General features: G+C 41.8%; 1 protein-coding gene across 1 annotated transcript in view; it reads left to right on the top strand.

The window, feature by feature from the left end:
* ITPR2 (inositol 1,4,5-trisphosphate receptor type 2) overlaps positions 1–12,789 on the top strand; it is a 240,023-nt gene that overhangs the window by 74,260 nt on the left and 152,974 nt on the right. Inside the window, exons 12-21 of the mRNA XM_026043261.1 lie at positions 577–676; positions 818–978; positions 2,904–3,045; positions 3,765–3,923; positions 4,765–4,937; positions 6,965–7,084; positions 7,167–7,352; positions 7,734–7,985; positions 9,020–9,164; positions 10,034–10,184. Coding sequence (XP_025899046.1) covers positions 577–676; positions 818–978; positions 2,904–3,045; positions 3,765–3,923; positions 4,765–4,937; positions 6,965–7,084; positions 7,167–7,352; positions 7,734–7,985; positions 9,020–9,164; positions 10,034–10,184 — 1,589 coding nt within the window. The remainder of the gene's footprint in view (positions 1–576; positions 677–817; positions 979–2,903; positions 3,046–3,764; positions 3,924–4,764; positions 4,938–6,964; positions 7,085–7,166; positions 7,353–7,733; positions 7,986–9,019; positions 9,165–10,033; positions 10,185–12,789) is intronic.

Here is a 12,789-nt window from a genome sequence, read left to right as displayed (position 1 = left end):
TTGATAATACCACAAATTCTCCAATGAAAATAATTTAGAAAAATCTAGTGCTTGTTTGGTTCACTTGATTTCCAGTCGAGAACTGATGCTGTAAATACTTGCTCATTGGAGCTAGGGTTTTAGGCCATAATAGTGAAGCTGTGCATCCGTGGTCACTTTTACTGTCTTTTGTGCTCTAAAGAGGTTCATTACTCAGCAGAAAAAAATATTAAGAAAATAATTGTTTTTATTCATGAAACATGTTTCTCTATATATCAGATTTTATAAAACTTTCTGATTTTTTTTTCTTTAAATAAAACTTTACTTGTAGGGTTATCTAAATACTTAAAACTGCATTCTGCTTAATCTGCCAAGATACTGTTTGTTCTTAATGCAGCTCTGTGAGAAAGGAGAAAATGGGAGAAATGGTGGCACTACCTTCTAGGGCCCCCTCACCCTTTTCTTATTGTGAGTGGCTGGTGTGACTTGTACTACCAAGTCTCACGATGCTGTCATGGATTGTGCAGCACCCCACCTTGTCCAGTTTAGCTTGGGACTGCCTCCATCTAACCTATTGATTGCTTTGTTTTCCTGTAGGAATTCATATGTCCGACTGAGGCATTTATGCACTAATACTTGGGTCACTAGTACTAGCATTCCAATAGATACTGATGAAGAGAGGCCTGTGATGTTGAAGGTAACCACTACTTTCTTGGGGTTGAAATCTCACACTCATTCCTAAAGTTATCTGCTGGTAATCTCACTTCTTACCTGTAAAAGATGTGTGATGATTAGGGAAAAGTTGACAAATTTGCTTATCTACACCAAACCACTGCAGATTGGGACATGCCAAACAAAGGAAGACAAGGAAGCATTTGCCATCGTGTCAGTTCCTCTGTCGGAGGTCAGAGACTTGGACTTTGCCAATGATGCCAACAAGGTTTTAGCATCCACTGTTAAAAAGCTGGAAAATGGAACAATAACACAGAATGAAAGGAGGTTAGTGATTTTTTTTCTCTCCTCCCTTCCAATTAATGGTGCTTAGCAGGGCATCACAGTGCTGGACAAGTTAGTAACATCAATGTGGAGGTAGAGACAACTGACAGAGGATAGGCTGATGTTTAGAGTGCTAACCTGGGACTTGGTTTCCTCCATCTCTTCCAGAGCTGCTTTCTTGCAGAGTGATCTTGTTTCCTGCCTGCAGAATGGGGGCAAACAACATTTCCCTAGCTCCATGTAACTAAATGGGCAGATCCCTGGGCAAAGGCAAAGTGCTTGTCTTAAATTCCTACTATACCCTGCTTCTGGACTATAGAAACTGGGTCTTTTGGACTTGAATCTCATATACAAGAGCAATATTTATAGAATGGGCAGCATAGAGGCTCTGGATGTACATAAAATTCACTGTAATGTACCTTCATGCTTCTAGAGCGGTTGAAGGAGGTCTTACAGTGACTGAGAGACTGCCACAATAGTTCACTTGCTTGCTTCTATTTTTCCCTGCTTTCCTTTTCTATTTTACATCCTTCTGTTGTTGTTGTTAATGCTTACCCTTCATATCTATCCATGCTTCAACTGTAGCCCTATTATAATGTCTCTTCTTCACACCGGCCTCGGAATTAAGAGATTTTGTTGTAYGCAGTAGCCAAACACATCACATTGCCAGTGATGTAGTCTGCTATTTATTTTCAGCTGTCTGTGGTAAAACTGAATATTAGAGAGCATCTCTGGCACTGATTGTTTGTAACTTCCATTCTACTATGCATCACGCACAACTTTCTGCTGAAAATGTGCTAAATTTTTTTTGTGCTAAAACTGATTTTCTGCACTCTGTTGAGCCCACAGCCTTTGTGACTAGTAATTGGAACAGATGCTTTAGTATTAGGTGCGGGATTTATCCTACCAGGCAGATCTAGGTGGGTCGGATGCTGGGACTCAGCCTTGGAGAGCTGAAGGGCCGTTTTGTTCCTGAGTAGAAGCAGGGGGAAGCAGCGCAGTCAAGGAGTGGCCTCCTTTATCGGCCTTGCACCACTGTGTCACTGCCATCCAGCATTACTAAGTGTATAAATCGGTACAATTTATCAATCAATGCGTGCAAAACACTTCAGGGCGATTTCAGGATCTGGGCATTTTTTGTCCGTTTTGTGATTTCCTTGGAAGCAGCCACTCTTGCCGCTCCTCCGGGCGCTCTGCTGAGCTGGCTTCCCACAGGCCGTGCCAGGTTGTTCCACCCGCCGCCTGCCCCTGCTGCCTGTCSCTGCCGGGGAGGCTGCYTCGAGCTGCGGCGCTTGCTGCGCTGCTAAAGCAGGGCATGGGGACGCTCACAACATTTTCTTCCTGCATCTTCTGAAGCCAGTAGGAAAGGAATGACTCCTGCCTCTGTCCTTTCAGCACCCGCTTCTACCGAATCCCCTTTTCTCTAACGAAGAGTGAATAAAATAAATACGGTCTTTTTCAAAGCCTTTTTCAACAGTTTCTAGGGTCAGCAGGGAAATAGTGTAGCAGCAGGATGCTGTTAGTCTTCTGGTGAGTGCGTCATCTTGTTTTGTGGGCCAATGTTACTAATTTACCAATAAAAATCATTGCTAGGCTGCCTAGGAGTGTGTTTCTAGTGCTGCTGGGCCTTGAGGCCGGCTGCTATAGATTTCGGATTTCTGAATACTCTGCATCAATTCAGCGTGCTGCATTTTTCTCCCTTTTCCCTGTGGTTGTTGTCTAATTCCTTGGTAAACATGCCTGTGATGGATTTAAGCCTCTGCTGATCCAAGGCCTTGAAACCTTAAGCACATGTCAAACTTAGCTTCACCGTGATTGAAGGTCTGTTGTGTTAGATAGAGCTTGTTCTAAAATGTGATTTTCTTCTTAATGACTCCTAGCAAGTGTTGAATGGCTGTATATAATAATGATTTGTCTGTTCATTCTAGGTTTGTAACCAAGTTACTAGAAGATCTCATTTTCTTTGTTGCTGATGTGGCTAATAATGGGCAGGAGGTTTTGGATGTGGTCATTACCAAGCCAAACCGGGAACGACAAAAATTAATGAGGGAACAGAATATATTGGCCCAGGTATGTCCTAATGTCCCAATACTTGCCTGTATTTACAAATACATTGCAGAAGAGAGTGATTTGGTTATATGCTACTATCTTGGCCAGGTCATGTTGTGTTTATTTTTGATTGGATTGGCCTGTGAATGAGATAGAGAGGCGAGTGGCTGAGGTCTGTTTGTTAATTCTGTGTGATTCAGCTGAGTTGTAGTGCTGTATTTGATAGCACATCATTGGCCAAATTAAAAATACGCCTACAAAAGCTTGCAGTCCTGCAGGTGATTCCTGTGTAAAGATAATTCTCACGCTCTTGTGGATCCCTGACATTGCTCTTATGAGGGTCAAATGGTWTTTAAGTCAGAATTAACATTCTCTTGAAAGAGCTTAGTGAAATGACACAGCTGCTATTGCCCTCCCTTTTTGTTTTTTTTGTCTTTAATTTAGCCAAGGGTAGGTAAGACATTTAACACAAAATGTTTTTAGTTGATAATAATGGTCAAAAGACAAAACTGTCAATCAAGCTGGTGGAGAAATGTGAAGTTAAACATTTAAAGCTGTAATGTCAGAGACTATCWGTGTCTTCTCACTTCTGCTTTGTCTTATGTAGATAGTAAGCGTAGTGACTTTGCTCCAGAGGAGTCTTGTGCTGATCCTGCCAAAGGACACTACCATTAACAGTCTTAAGTTAAGCAAAAAGCTTGGTTTTGTTTTTCATCCTCAATGATTTTAATTTTGAACAGATATTTGGGATCCTCAAAGCTCCTTTTAAGGACAAAGGCGAAGGCTCAATGCTGAGACTCGAAGATCTGGGTGACCAGCGATACGCTCCGTACAAATATATGTTACGGTTGTGTTACAGAGTTCTCCGACATTCCCAGCAAGACTATAGGAAGAATCAGGTCAGTGGCATTGAAAACTGTTCAATACCTGATTTGTGTGTTTGATCTTGCATGCTGCCCTTGCAAGCAGAACTGTAGGATGAGTCTGTGTTATGGATGGTGAAAGGACTAAGCTCTTTGCAGTTCACTGGTAAGCAGCAAATCCGGCCCTAATACTTCCTTCTGCTGTGTTATTAAAATTATGCTCTTGGACTCAGGATTCTAAAGTGGGAAGGCAGCAAACTGTTTGTGCTTCCATTGCTTAAACATTTGTGGGGTCATGGCAGTGAATCACAGCAGAGTTTTTCTATCAGGTGGCCTGATCTCCCACTACTAGACCCTTCTTGTGAACAAGAGATTTCAGAACGTGTTCAGTGCTTTTGCAGATTGCAGGGGGGAGAAACTTTTTAAGGCTAAAGAGGCTAAAGATTACAAAAAAAGAAAAAGAAATGTAACGTGTAGCTTCTCTGATTTTCTTCTAGTGYTTTGCAAGAGTATTTTTATCTTGGAGGGGGAAGAGGAAAGACTCAGAGAAAAAACAGAAAAGACTATGCCTTAGATATTAYAAGAAACTCTTCTTTTTCTTTAAATAAAATGTTTTCTATTTCTTTTTAATTCTATATGTATTTTTGTGGGTTCATTTCTTTGCTTTTGGAAAGAATAAGAAGAATTAGTCATCCCTTAGCACTGAATCTTTTGCTTAAGSTTTATCATACAGGTATTCAGATACTTTTGTTTGGGATAATTCGTCGAGAAGAGTTTTGAGAGTTATTCTGATTGTTAATTGAGCGGGATAACGCTGATGCTAGAAGAGAAGATATTGCTGCTTAACAAGTGGTCATGGTGATTTTTGTTCTTTCAGGAATATATCGCAAAGAACTTCTGCGTCATGCAGTCCCAGATTGGCTATGATATCCTGGCAGAAGACACCATCACAGCTTTGTTGCACAACAACAGAAAACTGCTAGAGAAACACATCACAGCTAAGGAAATAGAAACATTTGTTAATTTACTCAGGAGAAATCGAGAGCCAAGGTTTGAAGTGGTCCACATAAGATTCTTCTTCTCTGTTGACAGGCTTTTGTATTTATAGCACCTGTGAATCTGTCTGCACTTCATTGCTTCATTGTCTCTTTCTCCTAGCTTCTTTTTAAGACTGGGCACAAAAAACTGTGCAGTCTCATGCTAAAAAAGTCAGAAATACCCGCAGTACTTGGGGTTTGACCCTATTTGCATTTCAGAAGGAGAGCGTGCTGATAAGCAAGGTTTCAGGTTAATTGTCACTTTTGAAAATGTGGTTATAGTTTAAAACAGGCAGAGAGAAATAAATAGAAATTTTGATTTCTCATAACCTTGCAGTTGCTTTGTGAAACTGCCGTTCCTGTTTGTTTCCCTGCTAATAATATAGATGAAGAGGACACAGATTTCAGTTTTACTAAGCTTTTACTGATGTCAGTTTTCTTGTAAATACTCATTGCAGCTCTGACCTGCAAGGGGCCTGGGACAGTGAAGACCCCAACTAGCACGGGTTTGTGGACCAGATTTTGTTCCAAACGAAACATCTGGCCTTCAGCTCTGCTCTGTTCATAATTTTTGCTCAACTTTAGGTCAGAAAACAAAGTAAATGGATTTTTTTTAAAGTGAAAAAGCTATCTTTTTTTTTCATTAGATTTTCAATCGTAAATGGACCAAAGTAATATAAATAAAAGTAAGCTACTGGCTGCTGAGCGATATCCTCCGCAATTGTGGATAGCAATGTTCTGTTAGTTACGCGTTGCGTTGCACAGGGCCCCGGAGCTGCACTGCAACCATTCTGCCTCAGGCTGCAATCTCACTGCCTCCCATGCTGAGAAGGATTGGGCTTGGTCAGTACTGGGATAGCAGCTCCCGTGTCAGTGCTGAAGGGACCTTTTWATTAACAATCTCATGTAACTTTTCTGTAGCAGGGGTTGTCTTGGTGTTGTTGCATAGTTCAACTATCTTAAAATATACATTCAGTGCCCTCAGGTGTAAGTAGGAGAGCAATTAAGGAAACACTCCTTGTCAAGACAGTGCAGTTTTAACAGTCAAGGTCTCATTTTTGACACTTATTTGCACGGAGARTCTTGTAAACTTTTGCAGCATTGCTTGTGTGAGTGAGGATTGTGAAAATATGCACTAAAACACATTAGGAAAAAAAAGATTTAAAACCTTCCTGTGTTTTAGCTCAAATGAAGTAAGGAGAAACCTTTCTATGTTCCAGTCTGAGAAAGGCTGCAGTATGAGCTGCGAGGAATCTACCTCGAGGGATCCAGGGAAAAGCAGATATTTTGTGAATGTCCCAACTATGAGGAAAGCCTCAATATGAGACTTGTTAAACAACATAAGACACAAGACATAAATTCATAGGAAACAGCTTTTCAGGGAAAGTTTTTGTTAGTTTGACTTTGCATGGAATTACTTCTTTGTGTACAGAGGGTCCTCTCTCAGATCGTGTCGCGTCTTGTTTCTTCACTGAATGTTGGCTGTGTCACCTCAGAGTTTTAAAAGGCAGCTTTAAAAGCGAGACTGCTCCAGTGGTAGGGAGAGCACCAGGTTGTCTCCAGCACAAGTACCATCACCTTGGTGCTTGGGTTAAGGAGATGTGCTACTTGGAGATGGGTAAAAACCTGTGCCCGTCTTTTCCGTTTCTGGTAAGGATGAGGACCTCCCCTGCCAGCCGAGCTTGAGATGACCTTAAGCTGCGCCACAACTCTTGGGCCTCTAACTTGCCAAGAAGTGTCATGCTCGAGATTCTTTCTTTCCCTTTCTCAACTGATTGGTCAGTTGGGGGTTCATTCAAGTTTGCTCTCAAAGCAGTTGGGGCTCTTCATATGTTGTGGATTGCAATAGCATGGTGAGTAAAGACTGCATTTGATAAAAATCTTACGTCGTATGCTCCCTTGAGTTTATTAGTGACAGATACTCCCAAAATTTGAGAGACAGAGAAATATTTCCACTGCAGTGTTTCTGTGTAGTAGTTTGTGTCGTGTTCTCTGTTACATCTCTTATGGTTTTTTTTTTTTTTACTTTTGCCTGTGCAGATTCTTGGATTACCTTTCAGACCTGTGTGTATCTAACACCACAGCAATACCAGTAACTCAGGAACTCATCTGCAAGTTTATGCTGAGCCCAGGAAATGCTGACATTCTCATTCAAACYAAGTGAGTATCCGTTGTCTTTGATACACATCTTTTCATTATTCACCCCATTCATTACTTTCATGTGACTGCTTTGTGCTCCCAGGCTGGTTTCGGCACAGATGGACAATCCCCTGGATTGCCCGGTCATCTCGGACGACATCGATGACGAGGAAGTGTGGCTGTACTGGATTGACAGCAACAAAGAACCTCATGGGAAAGCCATCAGGCATCTGGCTCAGGAGGCCAAAGAAGGCACAAAAGCTGATTTAGAAGTTCTTACCTACTACAGGTAAAATGCTTTTTTTTCTCAAATGGAAGAAAATATAAAATCTCCAAAGAGCCAACTGCTTTTCTTATTTACTTGTCATTATCATAAAAGCAARTTAGGTCATGCCAGAAACCATGTTCAAATGTTCAAATGCTGCAGCCTTCCCCTGCGTTCTCTGTGGCTGCTTTATTTGAACTTCAGATAGAGCCCAGTCCTGATGGGAGCCTAACATCTACATTTTGAATCACAGGTTAATGCCTTTGTTAGCAAAGTTACTCTTGTCATTTTTCAATATCTATATCAGAAGGACTGAGATCAGGTTTGTAAACTGTGATTCGGAGGTACATCGTTTGCTGGCATTTCAAAAAACCAGTAGGAGATATGTTGTTATTTTTCTTTCAGGTATCAACTGAACCTCTTTGCAAGAATGTGCCTGGACCGCCAGTATCTGGCCATCAACCAGATTTCTGCCCAGCTGTCAGTAGACTTGATCTTACGRTGCATGTCGGATGAAAGCCTCCCTTTCGACCTACGCGCGTCCTTCTGCCGGCTGATGCTGCACATGCAYGTGGACAGAGATCCTCAGGAATCGGTGGTGCCTGTCAGATATGCCAGGCTCTGGACTGAAATTCCCACCAAGATCACCATCCACGAGTGAGTTTAGCGGTACAAATCAAAGCATTTGGAAGAGGTTAATGTGAGGATAAATTGGTTGTATGTGTCTTAATGCCAGCAAATTCACATGTGAGAGGGTATTGTGTTGCAGAACACAGGCTGTTGGTTATTGTTAATTTAGAAACTTCCGTGGGTAGCTTTAAAAGGAAATATTTCATTTTATTCCTCACTGGGTTGTTATAGGGTACGAATGGGGGAGATAGGCAATGGAATGGTCTTTACCGAGAAAAATTGAACCTGAAATAATCATACTGTGTCTAATATTACATGGTCAGAACTCAAGTTTACACTTCAAACTCAGTCGAAAACCACTGTTGACAACCCAGAATTTGCAGTTAGGTGCAGCTATTGCCCCAAGAACAGTTCACAGCGTCTTTGGCGCCCATCCAGCAAAGTACTTCGGCGGGTGTTAAATTGAAGTATGGCAGAAAGGCCCATGGACTACAGTGGAAACCCTCTCCGGCTTAATTGGTTTGGTGAAGCCAGCCACTGGGCTAAACCCAGGCGTGGAGTATCTGGCTGAGAAGACAGGCAATTCAGCAGTGCAGCAGAGGATACTCCTTCTGTGATCAGTGTGAGGGACTGCTGTCAGTAGCAGGGCTAATCGGTCCCAGTTGGTAGTGCAAGGACAGGGAGCTGGTTGTCCCAAGCTGCTTCCCTTGGGACAATCCTGTGGAGATGGTAATCTCTGGCTGGTGGACAGAGAGGATGACTGAGACCAGTTAAATTGCCACAGCAAGAATCGGGAGGGTTATCTGCCAGAACAAGTGTTTGTCTGCCTCTGTTATTAGCACCCACTGCAACCCATCCCAGTACTACCAAAGGGAAAGTTTGTGCATCCTTTCTGTGCCATCTTTGCATATCTTTTCAGAATTAGTTGCCCCGTATCTCTTCTCCTTAAAGAACTGGCAGTAATTTTAAGGAATCCTGTTTGGCTTGGCATTTCTTTCTGTGACAGCTCATCCTGAGATTAGAGGTGTTTAACTTTGTGTCCTTTGTGCCTTGCTTTGTAGGTATGATTCTTTCACAGATTCTTCAAGAAATGAAATGAAGAGGAAATTTGCACTAACTATGGAATTTGTAGAGGAGTACTTGAAAGAAGTTGTAAACCAGCCCTTTCCTTTTGGAGACAAAGAGAAAAATAAGCTTACRTTTGAGGTACTCCTTAGCTGCCTGTGTCCCAACTTCTGTTGTTACAGAAAATAATGTTGCTGTCAAACAGTTATACTGTGTGTTCCTCCTCCTGAGATAGTTGCGTTTCAGTGCCAGGAGAAGGGACATGTGTACAGGTGAATGGTCATGTGCTCTTTTTCTCTTCATTAATGAATTAGTGTGTGGCTGTTTTTTCAGTGTAAGAAAGTGCTCTTCTCCATATAAAGTATGACACTAAAGGAATTATTCTGTATAACCTAATGTTGCTTTTTAGCYGTTGTTTGAAATTCCTGCCAGAAATGTTAGAGAGGCCTAAATCTTCCAGGGTTAAGTAAAATTTAATAAAAGAGGAAGTCCTTATAGCTTCTATAGTTTCTTTCTCTATCCTACTTCAGTATTTTTGCCATTCCTGCCTCTGGTCACCTGGAATTGCTTTCATATAGCTTACCTGACCCTATTCTCTTACTGTTCTTTTAAATTTGGTCTCCTTTGTAGTTGCTGACTCTTTGAATGATTTCCTGGAGTCTTTCTTCCCYATCTTATTTATTTTCCAAGATTTATTTTCCCAGATGCAATTGTATCCTTTCAACCTTGCCTAAACCTCATGTTGTTTTTTTCTTTCTGCTTTAATTTGRCTGAGCAATTGTTTTGTCTAAGTCTGAAAAACATTTGATGTCACTGGCTGTAATCCAAAGCCCATTTAAATCAGTGGAAGGACTTGTAGTGAATTGAACGCAGTCCAGATCTGAATCTCTGTGGAAGCTGCCATCTGAAGTGCAACCATACTGATGTAGACTGCACAGCTGAATACCATGAAGATTGATGGTGTTTTCATTTTTAATTTTTTTTTATCTTTTTTTTTTTTATTATTATAGGTGGTGCACCTGGCTCGAAATCTCATATACTTTGGCTTTTACAGCTTTAGCGAGCTTCTCAGACTGACCCGCACACTGCTGGCAATTCTAGATATAGTTCAAGTTCCCATGTCGTCCTACTTCGAAAGGCTGAGCAAGTTTCAGGATGGAGGTGAGAAGAGCAACAAAGGTCATTGCGTTGTGTAGTTCATAATGCCGTTGATCTTTCTGGATTCTTTAGGCACATGGAAACTCACCAACAGGAATATATTGCAGGATACATAAAGATGGCCCACTGAAAAGGAATGTCCACCTATTTGTCAGGCTAGAATATTCTCATTTTGCCTGCATTCAAGCCCTCTGGACAACAGTTTGTCCCACTGCATTTTCTACTGTGACTTAAAACTGGGTTGCAAAGTGAGGTCACCAGGAAGGTGCTCAAGAAGAGCTCAACAGTTGAGTTTTCCTGTGCATATAGAAGGGAGCTGTGGCCAGCATGTGAGCTACATCACTGGCAGATGGCAAATTCCCYTTCAGTGTACGGGTGGTGGGAGTACTGCTCCACTGCCAGCTAGTCCACATGATGGAAAAGGATGAGGCATGTTCTCTATTCCGAGACATCCTGTGCTTGGTTCATTTACTGTTTCCTTCATCACTGCCACTAAGGTTTACTGAAATCCCCCCCAAAGTGTTTCCTGCAGTGCTGTGCACACTCAGCAGTGCTGTAGCTCTTTGCAGCCTCTCCACAGCACTAGGGAAGGACTGTATGCTCAGATGCCCTGAGTTTTGTTTTCCTTTTTTTTCCCCCTGAAATACTGTGTTGCAGACTCTCCTCTAAAWTTTTTCTAGATGCAAGTGGATTCTGGATAAAGTCTTGGCAAAGCTAGATGAGCATTTTCCATATGTATTCTTACTGGTTTTGTCCACTTTCACCCAAAAAAGGCACTAAACAAAGTTGTTGGGGTTTTTGTTTGTTTCTTTGATTAGCCTCAGCCCTTATAAAGATCCTTAAGATTTCTGTTCCTGGCCATAGTTGTTTCTGTGTATGTTCATCCTGTAAACACTTTGGTTGAAATGTGGCCTGTTGAACAAGGAGTGCACAAGTTACCTGGGCCTGTCCAGGTGGGATCCCAGTCCTGGTGGGGATTTGACAATTTCCTGAGGTTCCTTCTTTACATAGATAACCTGTCTATAATAAAACTGTGTAGTTGAGAGTGGGACTGGTTAGTCCAAAGCTTGTGGCATTCGTTTTGGTATTATCTTTGAACAGAGAGCAYTGTAGATGAGGGTCCCTCCAACACTCCTTTGCTCTAGGGCTGTGCAGGTTTGCACAGCTTCTCTCTTAATTTTTTAACTCTCTGTGTTATAAAAATCACACATTTATCTTAATCCTCCAGCTCCCCCTCCCTAAAAATTTAGGGAATTAATGAAAAATTGCTTATGTAATTGTAAGATAATATCTATTTTTATTTTGTGTGTATACTGTGTATATGTGGAAGGCAGTCATTAGTCTTGGAGATCATTAAAAGTTTTGTTTAATCCATGGAGTTAGTATTTACGAATGTCTAGACATCAGCTTTAAAGCAGTAAGAACATATATTTTATACTTTAAGCTTTGAACTTTGGAATGTATCTCTAAAATCCGGTTTTCACAAACATTAGAAAGCCAGCCCTGACACCCGGGGCTGATGGTTTAATGGTATAAATAAATGTGTTTAATCAAACATTAGGGGTCTGATCCTGTGGCTCTAATGTAGTAGTACTAGCTTGGGTTTCCGTATATTTTAATTTTAATCACTATCTTACTGTAAACTTACATAGCTTGGCATTAAATGGATGCTTAACAGTTGTATTTTGACAACTCAGAAATGCAGTTATCTGCACGTTTTAGGACAAGTGGTATGGGAAAGTGTATGACCAAATGGAGAAATCACGTAACTCCTAATCCACAGCTCTTAAGAAGATCTGAGGTGGCAACTCTATAGAAACTAAAAATTCAGAGCATCACAGCTCTTAGATTTTATGAAAACCTACATATTTCTGCAGGAAAATTGGTGCTACAGGAATATGGGGACCAAGAGGGTGTCCGTTGTGGGTACACCACTACCTCCATTCATTCCAGGTCACCAGAAGCTTCCCCTGCCCGGTGCCCATGATGGGGAGCTGTGTGGATCTGGTGAGCTCTTCTCTTTCCTCAGGGCAAGGGGAAGAGTGAGTTGGTCTCAGCTGCAAGAAGCCTGCTCGAGGAGAGCACCTGAGCACGGAAACCATGAAGTTTATAGCAGCGTGAAGCCTCCTTCCCTGATTAGTATTGATCTGTTCCTTAAAGAGAGCCACTTATTTCAATAAAGCTGCTTGCTAAGTCGGGAAATAGAGACACAAGTGTTGAGCTGCTGAAGCAAACCTGCCTCTAAGATGGGCTGGATATGAATGCAAAATAGAAACTCTGGACTTAGTAGCAGCTCCATGAAGACTTAATTAACCTTTTCCCCCAAGATGTCCCTTTCCATCCTCCACTTAAACTGTGACTCACAMTGATGGCTGAGTCCTTGATGTCGTATGCAAGTTTCTCTGTATTAGTTCTGCAGATTCTGAAAAGATCATAGAATCATAGAATGCCGAAGGTTGGAAGGGACCTCAGAGGTCATCGAGTCCAACCCCCCTCCTCACGCAGGGTCACCTAGAGCACGTGGCACAGGGCTGCATCCAAGCGGGTTTTAAAGATCTCCAAAGAAGGAGACTCCACAACCTCTCTGGGCAGCCTGTGCCAGTGCTTT

Source organism: Nothoprocta perdicaria, unplaced genomic scaffold, assembly GCF_003342845.1.
Source record: "Nothoprocta perdicaria isolate Ctin4 unplaced genomic scaffold, notPer1 scaffold_324, whole genome shotgun sequence".
NCBI classification, from domain to species: domain Eukaryota; kingdom Metazoa; phylum Chordata; class Aves; order Tinamiformes; family Tinamidae; genus Nothoprocta; species Nothoprocta perdicaria.
The sequence above is the reverse complement of the archived record's forward strand: the minus strand, read 5'-3'. Positions and strand labels throughout refer to the sequence as shown.